At 45.7% G+C, this 17,409-nt stretch overlaps 1 protein-coding gene across 1 annotated transcript in view; it reads left to right on the forward strand.

Moving 5' to 3' along the window:
• The window catches only part of GLT1D1 (glycosyltransferase 1 domain containing 1), a 94,437-nt gene extending 89,800 nt beyond the window's left edge, over positions 1-4,637 (forward strand). The window contains exon 12 of the mRNA XM_061169358.1: positions 2,603-4,637. Within this exon, the coding sequence (XP_061025341.1) occupies positions 2,603-2,764 (162 nt within the window). The 3' untranslated portion in view covers positions 2,765-4,637. The remainder of the gene's footprint in view (positions 1-2,602) is intronic.
• Positions 4,638-17,409: the final 12,772 nt, after the last annotated feature.

The following is a 17,409-nucleotide window of genomic DNA, read 5'->3' on the forward strand; positions in this document are numbered from 1 at the left end:
TGTGGAATCCCAATACTTGGTTTCTATTTTCTTTTGTTTTAGTGTGCGTACCCTTTAATGCCTCATAACTTATTATCATGAATAATTTTCAAGAATAGATTACATCACATAAATGATGAATTCTCCCCTCCCCCAGTCAATACTTGGTGATCAGATACGATGGGTGTTCTGGCGCGTCTGCAGCTGACAGTTATATAAAACCTTTTGGGCTTTGGCTGGGATGATGATGAATTGGCATTTGTACTTGTTTCCTGGAAGTTTTGCTACAGCTCTCATGGCATGGTCCTTTGGTCCATTGGATGTGTGTCTGGTCGCTGGTATGGGTGGTTGCTGGGCATCTCGGTCCAAGTGGTCATTCATCCTCCAGCAGGCTACCTCAGGCTCCTTTATGGAGTGGCCTCAGGCTCCAAGAGGGCGAGAGTGGGAGCTGTTAGACCTTTTGGAGCTTTGCTTGGAAGTCAAACTACATCACTTCTGACCTATTCTGTTGGTCAAAGCAAATTCCAGGGCCAGCCCAGATTCAGGAGATGGGGAAACAGACCTCCTTCCCCCTTCATTGGAGGAGTGGGTGAGCCCTATTTCAAAGAGACGTTCATGCAAGGATGGGGGACTGCGGCCACCATCTTGCACACAGCAAATGACAGTCTGTGTCAACGGGCTTTTCTCATTGTCCGCACGCGTGTGTTCAGAGTATTTATTGCCTTAGTTGTCGCGGAGGACCTGTTTTAGCCCAGAAGAAAATAATCCCAGGGCCTCAGGGAGTGACTCTTACGATTCAAGAGTGAGATTTTTCTTTCCTTCTCTTTCTTTTCTTTCAGCCGCCCAGCCAGGGTTTTCTGTGGTTTTTTTGTTTGTTTGTTTTTTTATTTTTCCAGCCAGGGTTTTATGCCAACGGCCAAGATGTTTCCAACTCCTTACCCAACTCTCTCTTGCTTTGTTTAAGTCAGTGTTTTTTGTTCAGTCTTCCATGCAGAGAGGAAAAAAAAAAAGTGCGCTTTATCACATCCTATTCCTAGAAACTCTCATTCAGGATTCTGTTATAAAACGGTCATATATTCTACAGAAATCATAAGCAGGGGGCTGGGTTTTAGCCAAAGTGTCTGCATCAGATAAATCAAAGATATGACCAGCATCATAAAATAATGTACCAAAGCTATAAGCCTCTTGAATAATTTTAATAAGAATGTTGTTCTCCTATGAGATGGGAATAAATAAGTTATATTTTTATTATAAAAAGAACACCAATTTACCATAAAGTGTATATATACTACATAAAAATATAATTCCACTCTATCGTAAATATTGCTCTTTATATTGCTAGCTATAAAAATCATCCAACGTTTAATTAACGATAATTTTGAGAATACGTGGGCGTTCCTTGTAAACGGCAAAGCACTGTGTATTAATCTTAGGCACTGTTGCCTTATTGGAATTTACACGGGTTGGGGAATCACAATAATAATGATAGCTAAGTCTGGGCTAGGCGCTGCCCTGAGTTCTTTGTATTAACTCATTGAATCCTGTCAACACGCTATAAAGCAGGTACTGTAATTATTCCTAATTTAAAGATGAAGAAACCAAGGCTCAGAGAGGTTACGAAACGCACCCAGCATCACTCCCGTGAAGGGTAGGGTGTGAATTTAAATGCAGGCCTCCTGGCTGGTGAGCCCTGCTTTGACTTATGTGCAAATATAATAAATAATGCGTGTTCCCCTCCCCCCCCCCCGAATACTCTTTAGCAGTCAAAAGAATTCTAGTTCTTTCCAATTATGAAGGGCTTTGATATTAAAAAGTGGCCACTTCTTCATTGCATCAGCATCTGCAAGCATCAGTAAACATAGAGCACAGCACACTTCCTCCCTCTGAAGCAACAGAAGGAAAGTGTAGAAAATCGAGGCCGGTTAAATCCCCTGTCCCCTCCTTCACCCGTGGAGTCTGGGGCAGGGCAGGGCTTACCCATCCAATGCCCACTGCCCCTTTGGAGATGATCACTGTGGGGCTCAGAGAGGTTAACTAGCTTGCCCAAAGCCACACAGCTAAGTTACGTGTCGAAGAAGGATTTGCACCCAGATCTGAACCCGTGGAAGCCTGGCCCTTTCCACTCCACCAGGTGATGTATCACGATTTGAAGACACACTCCGTGCCCGGGAGAGATGAAAGGATCAACACAATGGAGAACAAACGTGGCAGGGGTAGTGTTGTCTAGAATATAGGAGCTCAGATTCTGGAGTAAGACCTGACTTCCTATCTCAGCTGATACAAAGGAGGAAAGAAACTGTGGATCTAAGATTTACTGTCAGGACTCAGTGACCGTGAGAAGCAGCAGCTTTGAGCGATCTAGGGAAGAAAGATGGGGAAGCAGAATCAATGACGACAGTGTTTTTCCACGATGTTCACCCTCGCACGTGTGTGTGTGTAATTTCTTACTCAGTCCCAATGTGTGCGCTAACTCGCATCCTTCCGAAAGGCCCTTTTCTCCAGAATACGGTAGGTGGGCAAAGGAGGGACCAGGAGCGAAGGCAGACACGGGCTTTTGGATGCGTTTGCAACCCCCCTTCACCAGTCACTTATCTCTCTTTCTCCTCCACCTCCTTCTTTGCAGGAGTTTGTTCGGCTGGCAAAGAGACTGGGGGGCGATCCGGCGTTAGAAAAACAAATCGTGGCCAACGGAAGGGAGCATGTGAGAATGTATCATTCGTGGCAGGTGGAGAGAAACACCTATGGGCACCTGGTCAGGATGCTGGAGGGAAGCAGTGAGGACTAAGGGCGTGCCTGGTGCCGTGGGATGCTCAGCCCTGGGCAGGCACCCGGGGGCAGGGCTCTGGGCAGAGGGGCCATCCAGCCCAAATCAAGCCGGGGTCATTGGAACCGTAGATTCATTTGTCCTAAGACGATTCATCCAGAACCTCTCTGTGCTTCCAGGTAACAGCCCAGATGTGTTTCCTGATCAGTCCTCATGGAGATGCAGTACTAATTGGGGCAGGGTAACTGGTTTTAAGGGGCATCAGGGAGGGAGTTTGATTAGCTGCTTTGGGACTTCTAGGGACAGTAGGGGCTTATTTGTAAGCCGTCACAGGGAAGGGTAGGCCCCCTCCCCTGTCTTCTGATGACCTGTGACCCATCACTGTCTGTTCAAAGAGCAAAAGCAAAAATCAGACGTGTTGGCTGAGAGGGGTACTGGCAGTGATTATAACGTGGTACAGACCCCGAAGCCAATCTGGGGCCCCGACAGATGTGCGGCTGGGCCCCCAGGCTCTGCAGGTTTCCTTCTCTAAACGCGGGAAACAGTGCTGTGCATGAGTTGACCTAATCAGTCATGTAACTGAAAGAGCGGGGAGTGCTCTAAATAAGCAGGCCGACCCCTGCTCCCCCCATAGGCTCCACCCACCTCCTGGTCGAATTTGGGTTGAAAACCAGTTGGAACAAAGCCCATATCGCCCATGGCCTGGAAAATACTGGAGCCTGGCTCTTTGGGTTCAGCATCAGGGACCCAGCATCAGGGATACAGCATCAGGGACCCAGCATAAGGGATACAGCATCAGGGACCCAACATCAGGGATACAGCATCAGGAATCCAGCATCAGGGACCCAAGGATGAGTGTCGATCTGGTCACCAGCCTCCAGCCCATCGCAGGACTGGCACTCGGGTCCCCTTGCCCTTATCCAACACGGGGCGAGTTTAACCAAGTGTCGTCATCACAGTAAGGACGTCCTGGCTGCACCGGTGCTGCATCCCCCAGACCCTGTGCTTGTTTTCCTTGGTGGCGGTATTTGCCTCTGTTGGATCCTGAAATCCCTGCTCTCTCATGGACGTTCCATGACAACAACTGGGGGTGAAATGCTCCGTTTCTCGTGGGAGGTGAGGAAACGACCGGGTCCAGAAGGAGGAGATGAAGCCGGCTCCAAGCCCGTCAGAAGAAGCGTTTCCTTAGTGTTTGTTCCAATACCTGCAGGCCCTGGAGCGGGGATGAGGGATCCACGTCATCTTTGCCTCAGACTTCACGACATCTTGGACTCTTTTCTTTCCAACCGTCCTATTTTTGTAAACGACCAAACCTACATCTTGTTTTTAAAAGAGTAAGCCTCAGACCGAACATCTTAAACTCTAATGACTTGGGGATAAGAACAGCACGTTTATGGACTCTGTACCGTGTCACTTCCTGTGTCGTTCCGCGCCTCAATCTCAGAACAGGATCCCTTCCCAAAGGCAGTTACCTGGAACCCGAAGATGCTCCTCGCACCCAGGATTTGCTGTCCTGCTAACAATACTCCTCACAACCCCCCCTTTTCTGGCATCTGAGGGTCACTAGGGTCGGGGCTGCCCTGTGGCCATAGCGAAGAGAGGGAGGGAGAAGCGGAGCCCAAACTCCAGGTGGACAACTCCATCTGAATCTGGAATCAGCGATGCCAGCCTAAGAAAAGGCCTCGTGTCGTCCCAGGTACCAACCAGTGATGCTGCTGTTGATAAAATGCTGGTCGTCGGGAAGCTCCGCTCTCGTCCTGGTTGAATGACATGGTAGGTGCCTCGCTCCAGTGAACCTCAGCATCGTTCATTCGTGTCTTTATGGAAACACTCACACATGCTGCGTGCCCTTTGGGGAAGGGCATGTTGTTTTTAAATGAATAAAGTGTCACCATCCGCTCTAGAGAAAGAGCCCCTGTGTGCTTCTTTTGTGAGCCTTGTTCTGCAAGAAACAGACCCTCCACACCCTGCAGTCCCCGCACTTTGAAAGAAGATACACTGGAGCATCTCATTAAGAGGGGCTTAAAATGCAATTGCGATTTTAACACCAAAGTATAGACGTAAAAAAAAAATGCTTTTCTATAAATGTTCTAGATGCTCTCAGTTTCATACTCAGTTAACTTTATGTTTAAACATTTTGTGTATAGTTTCCAATTTGCTGATGTGCAGGTGTGGAGGACTCAATCCATTTCCAGATAGAACTAAGATACTATAACCTTCACACGCGGAGGGAAGATGCATTTAATATAGCATGGTGTTACCTAGCAAAGAGGCACTGTTCACCCCTGGCGTACAGCTTCTGCCGGAAGAACCCTCCTCACCCTCCTCCCACACTCTCACAGTGAAATTAAATACAACAGCACCGTTTTGATCTGAAAGGTTTATCAGGTATCTTCAGGTTTCCAAAAGCAGGCTCTCCGTGCACATGGGAACAGGCGGTCCAGCCTGATGCCCGGTGCAACCAGCAGACCTAGAATGTGCTGCTAGCTGGTCTCACCAATCAGTTACGGATGGGATGTGGAAATCGTTTGCGCCCTCAGCCGGCACTGTGGCTTCAAGGGTTCATTGCATTTCTGTGTCATCCTCGGTAACAATAGTTAGCACAGCTGCGTATACTCTTCCCTTGAAGCTGCCTGGTACTTGACCTTGCAGTTCGTTTACTGCAGCCCTCATGAGATGCTGAAAGCTAGCTCTTGTCTTCTTCCTCCTTCCCTCCCTTTTTCACTTGGCTCTCCCCATGCCCCAGCCTCCCTTCCGCTTTCCGACCCAGTCTCCCCTTGGAGAGTCAGGGGACTGATGTGGAATGACACACAGGAAGTCCTCCCCACCCAGAGCCAACCCTCACCAGGGAGGCCACTTAGTAAAGCAGCAGTTCCCAGCCTCGGCTTTTAAAACTCCCGATGCTCGGGCTGCATCTCAGACCAATTACATCAGAGTCTTGGGGTCGGAGGTACCCAGACCTAAAGCTTCCCTGATCCGACGTGCAGCCGCCATACACCGCTACTGGCTGGAAACCCCCCTCTTGAATACGGACCAGAATTTCATAGAAAACAAGGACCATCAAAGAAAAAGTTGGATTGTGACTCTGTATTCAGAAATGAATCCCAGCATTAAGAAAATAGGTTACATTGGTCTCATGTTTACTAAGATTCATTTCTGCAGGTAGAATTGAAACTCGAAGCGCAGGGCCAAGAAATACTTTGCACCAACAAGTAAACAAAACCATCCACGGGGATTTCATCAATATTCCCCAGAGCTTCTCTTCTTCCTTTGATGTTGAAGTTTTCTTTTGCAGCGTCTGCCCTGTCATCACCCTTACAGTCACTCGTTACCTGGTTCCGTCCTGCCAGAGCCTCATTTGCCTGGGTTTCAAGTAATTCTCCAAAATCCTTTTCATCAATTTCAGGAAAATCCTGCATTTTCTGCAAGGTTTGCGATTTTACTTTTTGGTTGATTTACATTGTGTTGGCATTTAAGCACTTTGAACATGGGACAGTCATTAAGAGGGGCCAACGTGACACTGGATGGGAGGGTATTAATTAGGATTAACTAATTAGGGTATTAGTTAATATTAGGGTATTAGCCGTATTAGGGTACGGCTGACAGAAAATCCAAAAGAACGGTGGCTGAAGCAGAAGATGAACACATCTTCTTTTTCTGTCAAGTAAAGAGATTAACAAAGCACAGATGGTGTTTCCTGGGGTCAGGGACTCAGACCCCTCCATCCTCAGTATGTGGCCATCTCTACCTCATGGTGTAAGGTGGCTGCCTAAGCTCCACCACCTTGCCTGAATTCCAGACTGAAGGAAGATGGAAGGCGGGAGCAAAGATTTATTTCCTCCCTTCCAGGACAATTCCTGTTTCCGAGTACATACCATGCCCACACCCAGTTGCAAGGGAAGCTTAGGATTGCAGGCTTTTCTCTCAGCAGCCATGTGCCTAGTTAAAAAACAAGGGTCTATTAACAAAAGAGAAGGGGATGAAAGACCAAAGCAGACCATCCTAGAACTATGGGACAGTTTCAAAAAGTATAGTGTGCATAATGAGAATACCAGAAGGAAAAGAAAGAGAGAAGGAAGCAGAAGAAATATTTGAAACAATAATGACTGAGAGTTCTCAAGATCAATGTCAGACACCAAACCACAGATTCAGGAAACTCAGAGATCACCAAGCAGGGTAAATGCCAGAAAAATATACACCTAGGGTTATCATATTCAAACTACAGAAGGTCAAAGATAAAGAAAATTCCTGAAAGAAGTCAGAGGGAACAAAACCCACTTCACTTAAAGAGGAAAAAATATAAGGATTATATCTGACTTCTGTTATGGAACCATGCAAACAAGATGAGATTGGAGTGAAATATTTAAAGTATTAAAAAAAAAAAAGAAGAAAAGAGAGAGAGAAGGGGAGAATGCCTATTTGGAACAGCTTGCAGTGCAGTAGCCACTGTGGAAAACCGGTTTTAGATTCTGTAGTCATTACAGCCATTCTACGTTTTACTAATCACTGAAGACCTTTTAATGCCAAGAAAAGTGTCTTCCACAAGGTTTTCATTAAGCCTTGAAGGCCATCCCAACACAGCCCACCTTTTTCTCCCCAAGATCCCATTTGTATACAGGCCCTCAGCCAGGGCCATGTATCCATTATTACCTCAGCCCCTGCAGCTCCTCAATTAAAAATTCAAGAGTTAAAGAGTACACGGGCTCCCATCTAAATCTCCTACAATGTTTCTCTGTGTTAGGTGAAACACAGCCCTGGAAGACACGATAAAATGACGTGTACTGACTCCATCTACGTAATCCTGGTCTTTCCACCGGCTGTTCTTCTGGTTACCCTGAGTGAGGAATCACAGCGCTGCTCATGTCGGAAGGTCTTGGGAAATATTGTAGAAATCCTTTCTGAAATGATCCATGAGCCAGAGTTTGACTGAAATAAAGCAAGAATTTGCATTTAAAAACAAGATGCTGGGACTTCCCTGGCGGTCCGGTGGTTACGACTCTGCACTTTCACTGCTGTGGCCCGGGTTCCATCCCTGGCTGGGAACTAAGATCCTGCATGCCGCGTGGCACAGCCAAAAAATAAATGAATAAATAAATTTTAATTTATAAAAATAAATATATATATTAAAAAAACACACACACAAGATGTCATGAAGTTCCAACATGCGTAGTGTTTCGGTTCAGTGTTTAGAACAAAAATCTTGCATGGCCAAAATTATCTGCAAAGACTCCCCACAAGTCTGGCATATTCGGTTGTGTATTTACAGCCCCGCCCATTAAGTCACGTGCGCAGGCAAGTGTTAGAACCAGGGAGGGAGGTTGAAGAACGTCACCCTCTGAATGTCTGGTTATCAGACGGTTCTCATTTTATATATAGAACTGAATCCCTAGAAGCACTCCCTGTTTCCCAGTGGGGTTGGTTCCATTCCCTTTTCATGTTATCTATCTAACCATTCATCCATTCATTCAGCCAGTATTTCTTTCTTTCCCCCATTGAGGTATAGTTGCTGTACAATATTTTATAAGTTACAGGTGTACAATAGAGTGATTCACAATTTTTAAAGGTTATCCTCCATTTATAGTTATTATAAAATATTGGCTGTATTCTCTGTGCTGCACAATATATCCTCGTAGCTTATCTCATACCTAGTAGTTTGGACCTCTTCATCCCCTACCCCTATATTGCCCCTCCCCCCTTCCCTCTCCCCACTGGTACCCACTAGTTTGTTCTCTTTATCTGTGAGTCTGCTTCTTTTTGTTACATGCCCTAAGTTGTTGTATCTTTTAGATTCCACATATAAGTGATATCGTACAGTGTTTGTCTTTGTCTGACTTATTTCACTTAGCATAATGCCCTCCAAGTCCATCCACGTTGATGCAAATGACAAAATTTCATTCTTTCTTATGGCTGAGTAGTATTCCGTCATACACATGTACCACATCTTCTTTCTCCATTCATCTGTGGATGGTCACTCAGGTTGCTTCCATAGCTTTCGACAGTATTTCTTGCAGTAGTTGAGGCAGGCACTGCTCCCTGGTGCAGATACAGCAGTGAACACTCTTTGCCCTCATGGGGGGTCTCTTCCTAGTGGGCTTAACTGTTCCCACGGACATGGATGGATGCCTGCTACAAGCAGTCAGCGAGCGTGGAGCCAACCCTCAGGAAGGGGTCAGGATCAAAAGTCAGTGAGAACATGACCCACAGGGCAGTTAACACCCCAAAAGTTGGAATGAAAACCGCATCCAAGGCGCTACAGCTAATTTCTAAGAGAATTTTATTCGACTCTAAAGGAACTTCTGGTAAAAATGAATACAAAAAAAGGTGTGTGTGTGTGTGTGTGTGTGTGTGTGGCGGGGGAATTTTAAAAAATAACTTCATCTTTATCTGTGACCACAATCTATTTTAAAGAGATTATTTTACAATATACTTCTTTCTTCAAACTCATTAATAGTCCTTGAAAATCCAGGCTGAGAGAAATATCTTCCCCCCAAATTACACAATTCTGCTAAATTACAAAAGAAAAAAAAAATTAACATCATGATACCTTTCTCAGTAGAAGCCCTTGAACTCATTCTACGACCTTCAGAAAGCCTCAGCTATAAGGAGAGTCATGCTTCATTTAAAGTGGATTTTCTTCTTTAGCATCTAATATAAAAATATGCTAAGTATTTCCCCCAAATCAGAAAGGTTAATAACCAGACATTTGCAAGAAGCCAGAGAGTGAGGAGCAAAGTAATAGTAGGAGACTAGCTTTCTGACTTGGTATTTGTTGCAAATTCCTCCATTTTAGAAATAGTTGGGAAAACAGCTCACAGAGTCTAAAGATCTGCTAGATTTCCACTTGCTAAGAAGGGTTTCCTCTCTGTGTTACCGAGTCTAACCTCATACTGCTTGCTGTACGATGGGTCAGTAAATCAAGAGAGGAGGTGTAGCACAAGGAAAATCAGCTTTATTCGAAAAGCCAGCAGAGGAGAAGACGGTGGACTACTGTCCCAAAGAACCATCTTCCCTGAGCTAGAATTCAGCCTTCTTTTACACTAAAAGGGGAGGGGTGTGGTTGGTCGTTGCTAACTTCTTGGTGCTAGAATCCTTTGTTCTTGCATCTGTCCTCCTAGGTCTGGTCACTGTGTTCCTATAAACCTCCAACAAGACAAATGTTATTCTTGTTCTGCAACTTTTTATCTCTATATGGGTGGAAAAGTGTTACACCTTTAAAGGTCAGAGCCTTGAGAATGGGCTCTCCTGTATATTTCAGGCTCTAGGCAACATTCTTTTACAAAAAGTGCAGAGCCAGCATGACTCAGCACAGGCAACAGGACACAGGGGTTAAAGCTAAAGGGAGAGATCCAACATGAAGTCAGGTTTGCTCTTCTCTGTTACATCCTGTACTTTTCTATCCCGTCTCTCCCAATGTCTAAATGCATTTAGAGGCTCAGTGGGCATATAAATGATGAAAATACACAAAGTGCTTGAAAAAGCAGCAGCGTTTATGACTTAAAATGGTGTCATTACTCCAATTCTGTCAGTAATCACAAACATTAATTGGACACTCTCTGTGTCCTGGGCACAGTGCACCACGCTGATGACCTGGAACTTCAGTCTTGAACTTCAGCCGAGCCCTGTGTTCCTGGAAAACAGCAAAAGTTAAGAAATGCTCCCACATGCTTATGTTCAGAGAAATGGTTTACTGCAAAGGACTTCCCTGCCCCACATGACTTAGATGAACTCAGGGATGCGCCCGTGTGTACCTCTCCTTCCCCAGGTTCTGGTCCAGCCTCAGCCTGAGCCAGCAGACAGCCCATCCATCAAAGCCACCACCCACAATAGGCAGGCCTCAGGACACAGCCTTCTCCCACTCATCCCAGTTCCCCACACCCGGCCCTCTCTAGCCTTGTGTACTCTCCTTAGAAAGTAAAAACCCACTTTGCCTAAACCTACGAGATGCTTGCAAATGTTATGGTCAGAGGGTCCTCTCTATTGCGAGAAATCCTCAAGAATCCTTTCCAATAAAATTCCTCTTTACTAAGTCAGGATTTGCTTCTTATTTGACAGTGCCTTATCTGCAGTATCTCAATCCTCACACCAGCCCCGTGACTTAACAGGTGAGGAAACCGAGGCTATGAAACTGGTCCTGAGTCACAGGGCTGGAAAGGGATGGAGCCAGGAAGCATACTCATCTGGGCTGCTTAGAGCATTTCTCCTCTCTCTCTCTCTCTCTCTCTTTCTCCCTCATTCTCCTCTGCCCCCCCCCATTCTCTTTCTCTCTTTCTCATTCTCCCCCCTCTTCTCTCTCTCATTTTCTCTCTCTCTCTCTCTCTCTCTCCCTCTCTCTCTCTCTTTCTCTCTCCCCCCTTTCTCTCCTTGTCTCTCTCTCCAACACTACATGTTGGAGATACGGACTATCTCCATATTCCATGCAGTTGGTTGTCAGGTAGACTCTAAGGAATCTAGTTTGCACGCAAGTTAGACAAGTGTTCAACCCAAGTCAAAGGGAACTGAAAAGGAGCAGAGTATGCGACCCCTAAATGTGCCACTTTGGCATACGGATTATTTTGAGCTAAAGTCAGTACCAAGATGGGCCTGCACAAACAAACGTTACTAAATAACACATATCTTCCATTAGTTTCCCCATCAATTTACCTTCCCACAATTTATTGCCCCTAGAATCTCAAAACCCTTTTCCTTTGTCTTGTCACTTCTCCACAAATATCTTGCCCTTTGTTAAAAGGGTATATAAGTCTCCAGGTCTGACCACCTCTGTAGGGTTTTCATTTCATTTCTGTGAGCCTCCATATGCATATGAAATAAACCTTTTCCTCCAGTTCATCTGTCTTTTGTCATTCAGATTTGCAGGATCCCAGCCACTGAACCAAAGGGGGAAGAGGAAAAAGAGTTTTTTTCCTCACTTAAGTTTTAATATCAGCGCATTTATTTTGAATGAATTACCTAGAAGAATCGTTCTTTGTTGATAAGTAGCACTGAGATGGAATCTTGATCAATAGGTCTTAAAACAAATAAGATTTTGTTGTTTTTAGAGTGTTTTTTCTAGTAGCCTGGAAACAGCTGTTCGCTGGATAACCTCATAAGCTATGATACTGCCTTTATGCAAACTTTTTTTCTATATTTTGGAGGCAGAATAGTATACCAATATATTAACTAAGTATATATCTTTTGCATGCGCACACACAGATGTGCGTTAATTTATGAAAATTAGACCATTTTGAGCTTATTGCATTTGGGTGTGGAGATGGGCATTGCCTGACCAAATTCAGATGCGAAAGAGTCAAATTCTTGGTGTTGAGTTGCTAAGAAGCCTTTTGAATTTCAGGAGAGAAAACAACCGTCTTGAAAACCAAGGCTTTTGAATTGCAAAGCAGGGGTTTTTGAGAGAGAGAAACGTTCTGCCGGTCAAAAGACAAGGTCTGGACAGTGTATCAGAAGCAAATTCCTGAAGGACCTGAGGCATAGTGTCTGTGCTTTCATTATCAGATTGGAAAGAAAATAGCGGGGGAGTCAAGTCACCTGGGCCCGGGAAGTTGGCCCAGGCTAGGGCTTTGGGGGTTGCGGGGAAAGTGTTGGGAGAAAAGCCTGGAGCCTGGGTACGGGTGGAACAGGATGCACCTGCCCTCCTTCCCCTCCTCCGCCCTGCCTGGGGATGAACTAATGCAGGGACCTGGCAATCAGGGCACAGAAGACCCCTCCCCTCACGGACCTGTGGCCGGGTGGTGGGCCCCAGAGCTGCATCCTGCCCCCAGTGGTCTCGGAGCTGGAGGGGAAGCCCCCTGTTCTAAAATACAGTGTATTCATGGAAAATTTGAGGTGTAGCAAAGCAACGAATCAGCTGCCATTTCACAGACAGTCTTTTTACTCACAGCTCCCAAGAGGAGGGGCACACCGTGCGTTGAGGGCCACACAGGGAAGCACCAGGGTCCATCAGGAGACAGAGGGAGCCTTTGTTGTGGTTTCCACAGGCAGGAACGTGCTAAGCAGGGTGAGTGGCATTGGGATGGGCTAGTGTGGACACTTTCAGGAGCTCTGGGGCATGGGGACTGCCTCTGGTTCGCAGGGACTCGGCCCTTGGGGATTAGGATGGCGATAGTGGCCCTGAGTGTGAGAACCCCACAGGAGAGGTGATTTGGGATGTGGCTCTGGATTGGTTGGTTTGCATTTGAAATCATGCTCCTGGCGGAGGACTCCTCCCAAGGAGTGGGGAGCGCGGGGGTGGGGGGGGGCAGGAGCTCGAGGCAAGGTGACTCAGGCACATCCCTGGGGTGTCCAGAACAAGGCATGTCCTGCACATGCATGCAGGGCAGACGTGAAAGCATCACGTTTACAGAAGCAAGTGTAACAGGGAAGAGCTAAATCGGACTCCACGCTGGATCTGTCTCTTTCATTGTATCTTTTCGTTGTAACCTTCCGTTGCTTTTACTATTATAATCGTACATAATGGCCTGCCTCGGGGAACCCTGCCCCTCTGATGTTCAGCTCACGGGGAGACACCCTGACCTGTCCACCTGTGGATGGCTGCAGAATAGAAAAAACTAACACATCCCCTCCGCGAGGCTGGCCATTCCAGGAGAGGTTTTGCAAGACTGGTGGCCCTTTTACTTTACTTCCTCACCGCCTCTCCCTCTCTGATTCTATAAAAGAAACTGGCATCCAGACCCATATGAGATGGTTTTTCGGAGACACTGGTCTGCCGTCTTCTCGGTCTGCTGGCTTTCCGAATAAAGGCGTATTCCCTGCCTCAACACCTCGTCTCCGATTCATCAGCCTGTCGTGCGGTGCGCAGAGCGAACTTGGACTCGGTAACACTAGAAATATGGTTAAAATACCATATTTCAGTGTCAGGGCCCCGGGGGAGAAAGGAAGGGGAAAGGGGAACCCTGAAATAGTTGTGTTTAAACCTGATATGCAAGATAATAGTAATATTAATAATACCAAATGCTACGGAGAGCTCACCATGGGTCAGCCATGATTCTGAGTGCTTTCTGTGGATTTAATCTTCACAATAAGCCTAAGAAGCAAGTATATTTATGATTCACATTATACAAATGAGGAAAGAGAGGCATAAAGAGGCAGAGGATATCTTAAGGCACCCAGTTTGTGGTGATTTGTTATAGAAGCCATAGGAAACTAATACATCCGTAAAACTCAAACTTAACTTGCCTGTGAAAAGTACTCGTAATACTGTTCTGGATGCTGAGGATGAAAGAGGAAACAAACTTTTCTGTAAAGCTTCCCTACTCCATCCTCCTTTATCAGGTGCAATTCTTATGTCTTCCTCTGTATAATCTCTGGTCCTTGTACTTAATTCCATTATGGTCCTTATCACCTTATATTATAAGTTATTTTTAAATCGATCGTTCCCTGAAAAGACCAATTTTGCATTCACGTCTCTTTTCCTAGGACATTGCACAGTGTGTGGCTGAAAGCATGTGCTCAGAAACTACTTGGTGAATTAAATAAAATTGCAGATTTTTTTTTTTTTCTCTTTTTGGCCGTGGCACGCCGCACGCGGGGTCTTAGTTCCCCCATCAGGGATTGAACCCGCGCCGCCTACAGTGGAAGCGTGGAGCCTTAACCACTGGACCGCCAGGGAAGTCCCTGAATTAAATTAAATTGAATTATAAAGTTTTAATAAAGCCTTTTCAAAAGAAAAAGCAAAAAGAGAGGCAGAGGAAATGCTGACATGACAACTTTACCCGGAAGTGAGTGGTCGGGTCTTTCTTGTCCAGCGGAATGAGAGCCTGATGGCGTCTAAGTTAAGTTGCTACAGCAGATGCTGGGATATGTCCTTCATACTCTCCAGCAGGAGGGAGGACTTCTTGCTCTCAGCCCTGTCTGGTGATGGCCCAAGTTAGAGAGCTTCCTTCCTGGAGGGCCCCCTGAGTCCAGGGATCAGCTGATGTGGGTCGTGGAGGCCCAACCTCCTCGTCCTACCTTGGACAGCTCCGTGGGGATGAGTCCTTCTTTGGGTGAGCATTGCAGCTCTGTGTTTCCAGACGCTTCTTCTCCTTTTCTTCCACGACAGTCTCCACCTCAGGGTCTGGTTCCTGGGGACCCCAACCTGTGACACTTCCAGAAAGAAGACATCTGATCTTTCGCACACTTGAATACATGGCTTGAGAAAGTTGCATCGACCACGTACAACTTTCCACATTTAGTACCAACTGTTCTTGCTTGAGGGAATATAAATAGCATCCGATATGTCTTAGGAAGGCAAAATCTTTCTGAACTCCTAGTCAGAAAAAGTGATGGAGTTGTCACCTGACAAAAATGTACCATTTGAGAGTTGCGGGTTAAGTTTTATTTGGGGCAGCATGAGGGTGATGGCCCAGGAGACAGCCGCTCAGGGGCTCTGGGGAACTGCTCCGCAGAGGTGGGGGCCGGGGGGGGGTCGGCAGACATGTGACTGTGGTGAAGGGGTGCGTGCAGTCAAGCACACGTCTTGGCAGAAGGTGGCCGCCGGTCACGAGGAGCAGGTGTCACCATCCATGATGTCAGTGCTTTTCTAGGCATGAGGAGGTGCAAGAAGTTAGGCCCATAAAATCTTCTCCTGAAAATGTCTATCTGAAGGCCTGTTCTGCCAGTTTTTCCCAGAGCACCGAGGGCCTCCTTCCTGATCTCCACCCTGAACTCCTTTCAGGGGGTGTTGAAGGTCAGCGGCTGCAGTGGCCAGTGACGTCATCCTTGTAGAGCCAGAGAGCGAGTGACAGTTTTTTTTCTTTTCCATGATGGTTTATTACAGGCTATTGAATATAGTTCCCTGTGCTATACAGTAGGACCTTGTCATTTATCTATTTTATATATAGTAGTTTGTATCTGCTAATCCCAAACTCCTAATTTATCCCTCCCCCTTGGCAACCACAAGTCTGTTCTCTGTCTATCTCTGTGGGTCTGTTTCTGTTTTGTGGAAGTTCATTTATGTCATATTTTAGATTCCACACGTAAGTGATATCATATGGTATTCGTCTTTTTCTTCCTGACTTACTTCACTCAGTATGATAGTCTCAAGGTCCGTCTATGTTGCTGCAAATGGCATTATTTCATTCTTTTTTATGGCTGAGTAGTATTCCATTGCGTATATGTACCACATCTTTATCCATTTATCTGTCAATGGACACTTCGGTTGTTTCCATGTCTTGGCTATTGTAAATAGTGCAAGTGACAATTTTTAGTTGTCAGGGTGAGGTCAGATCCCTGCTACTGGCCCACCTCTGCAGGAAATGAGAAAGAATTCCCCAGGTGCCCACCCCGTCCTTTAACTCTCTTTGCTGGGGCTTCCTTCCCCACCTTTACTGTTGACAACCCAATACGCGCAGGTGAATATTTATTGAGATGGGTGTTTTGCAGTTACCCGCTCCCCCATTTCCACGACTCTCTGATAAGCATACTAGTCGTGCAGCCCCAAATCCACGGGCATGGGTAATATCACGAATAGAATTTTCAAGGTGTTAAAAACATAATTCTACAAATGAGACTATGTCAGGCTTCATTTAACACATTAACGAGGGAATCGGTGGGAAATCAAAGCCAGTTTAAAGGACATGAGGAATTGATGTCTATGCAGTCAGTGAAATTCTAAATATTATAAAATAGGATCAGGTAAAACTGTAGTTATTGTGGTTGGCTTCTCTAAATCATTTGCATTGCGATTTGACAAAAATTATTTTAAATATCTAAATGTTCAGATTTGTAACATGTCTGAGTCCTAATCAATTACACACACACACATACACACACACACAATCTCCTCCTCCGAACTCTTAATGCTGGCTACAATTAGTTGGTCCAAGAATGAACATTCAATCCAAGATAGGCAATCAGAATCTTTCCCTGAGAATTTTGAGATGGAAAGAGAGAAAAATGCAAGCAGAATGTGGAATGAGGAGAGAGAGAAAGAGAGTTTAAGGCATTCATTTTCCAGAATCTGGTTGTTCCTGCTGTGTTTCTTGTCTTTGGTTTAAAGTGACACCCCCTGTCTTTAAAATAAATTCTCTGTTTTGCTTCTGTCGGTTTGAGTTGGATTGCAGTGACATTCTTATAATTACCTGAGTGCTGCTGGTGAACAAGGCTACTTGGAAGTCTGGAGGGTCATTAATACAGGGCACCGAAAGGTCAAGTTTAAAAGCTCTAAGCTTGAGCCCAGCCTTCGTGGCTCCTGACGTTCCTTGGCTTGTAGCAGCATCACTCCAATCTCTGCCTCCGTCTTCCCAGGGTATTCTCTGTATGTTATGAACTGAATTGTATCAAATTCATATGTTGAAGCCCTAACTCTAAATGTGACTGTATATTGAAGGTAAGGCCTTTAGGGAGATAATTAAGAAAAAATAAAAGCATTAGAATGGGGCCCTATTCCAATAGGACTGGTGTCCATATAAGAAAAAGAAGAGCTACCAGAGACTTCTTTTGCTCCCCCCATGCCCAGAGGAAAGGCCACGTGAGGACACAGCAAGAAGGCGGCCATCTGTAAGCCGGGAAGAGCAGTCTCCCTGGAGACCAACCCTGGTGGCTCCTTCACTTTGGACTCCCAGCCTTCAGAACCAAGAAGATAAATGTCTGTGGTGTTAGCCACCCCGTCTGGTATTTTATTTTGGCAGCTTGAGCGGACTGATGTACTGTGTCTTCTTTTCTCTCTTCTAAAAGGATACTCGTTGGATTTC

The sequence above is a fragment of the Eubalaena glacialis genome, chromosome 15 (assembly GCF_028564815.1).
Source record: "Eubalaena glacialis isolate mEubGla1 chromosome 15, mEubGla1.1.hap2.+ XY, whole genome shotgun sequence".
In the NCBI taxonomy this organism is placed as follows: Eukaryota; Metazoa; Chordata; class Mammalia; order Artiodactyla; family Balaenidae; genus Eubalaena; species Eubalaena glacialis.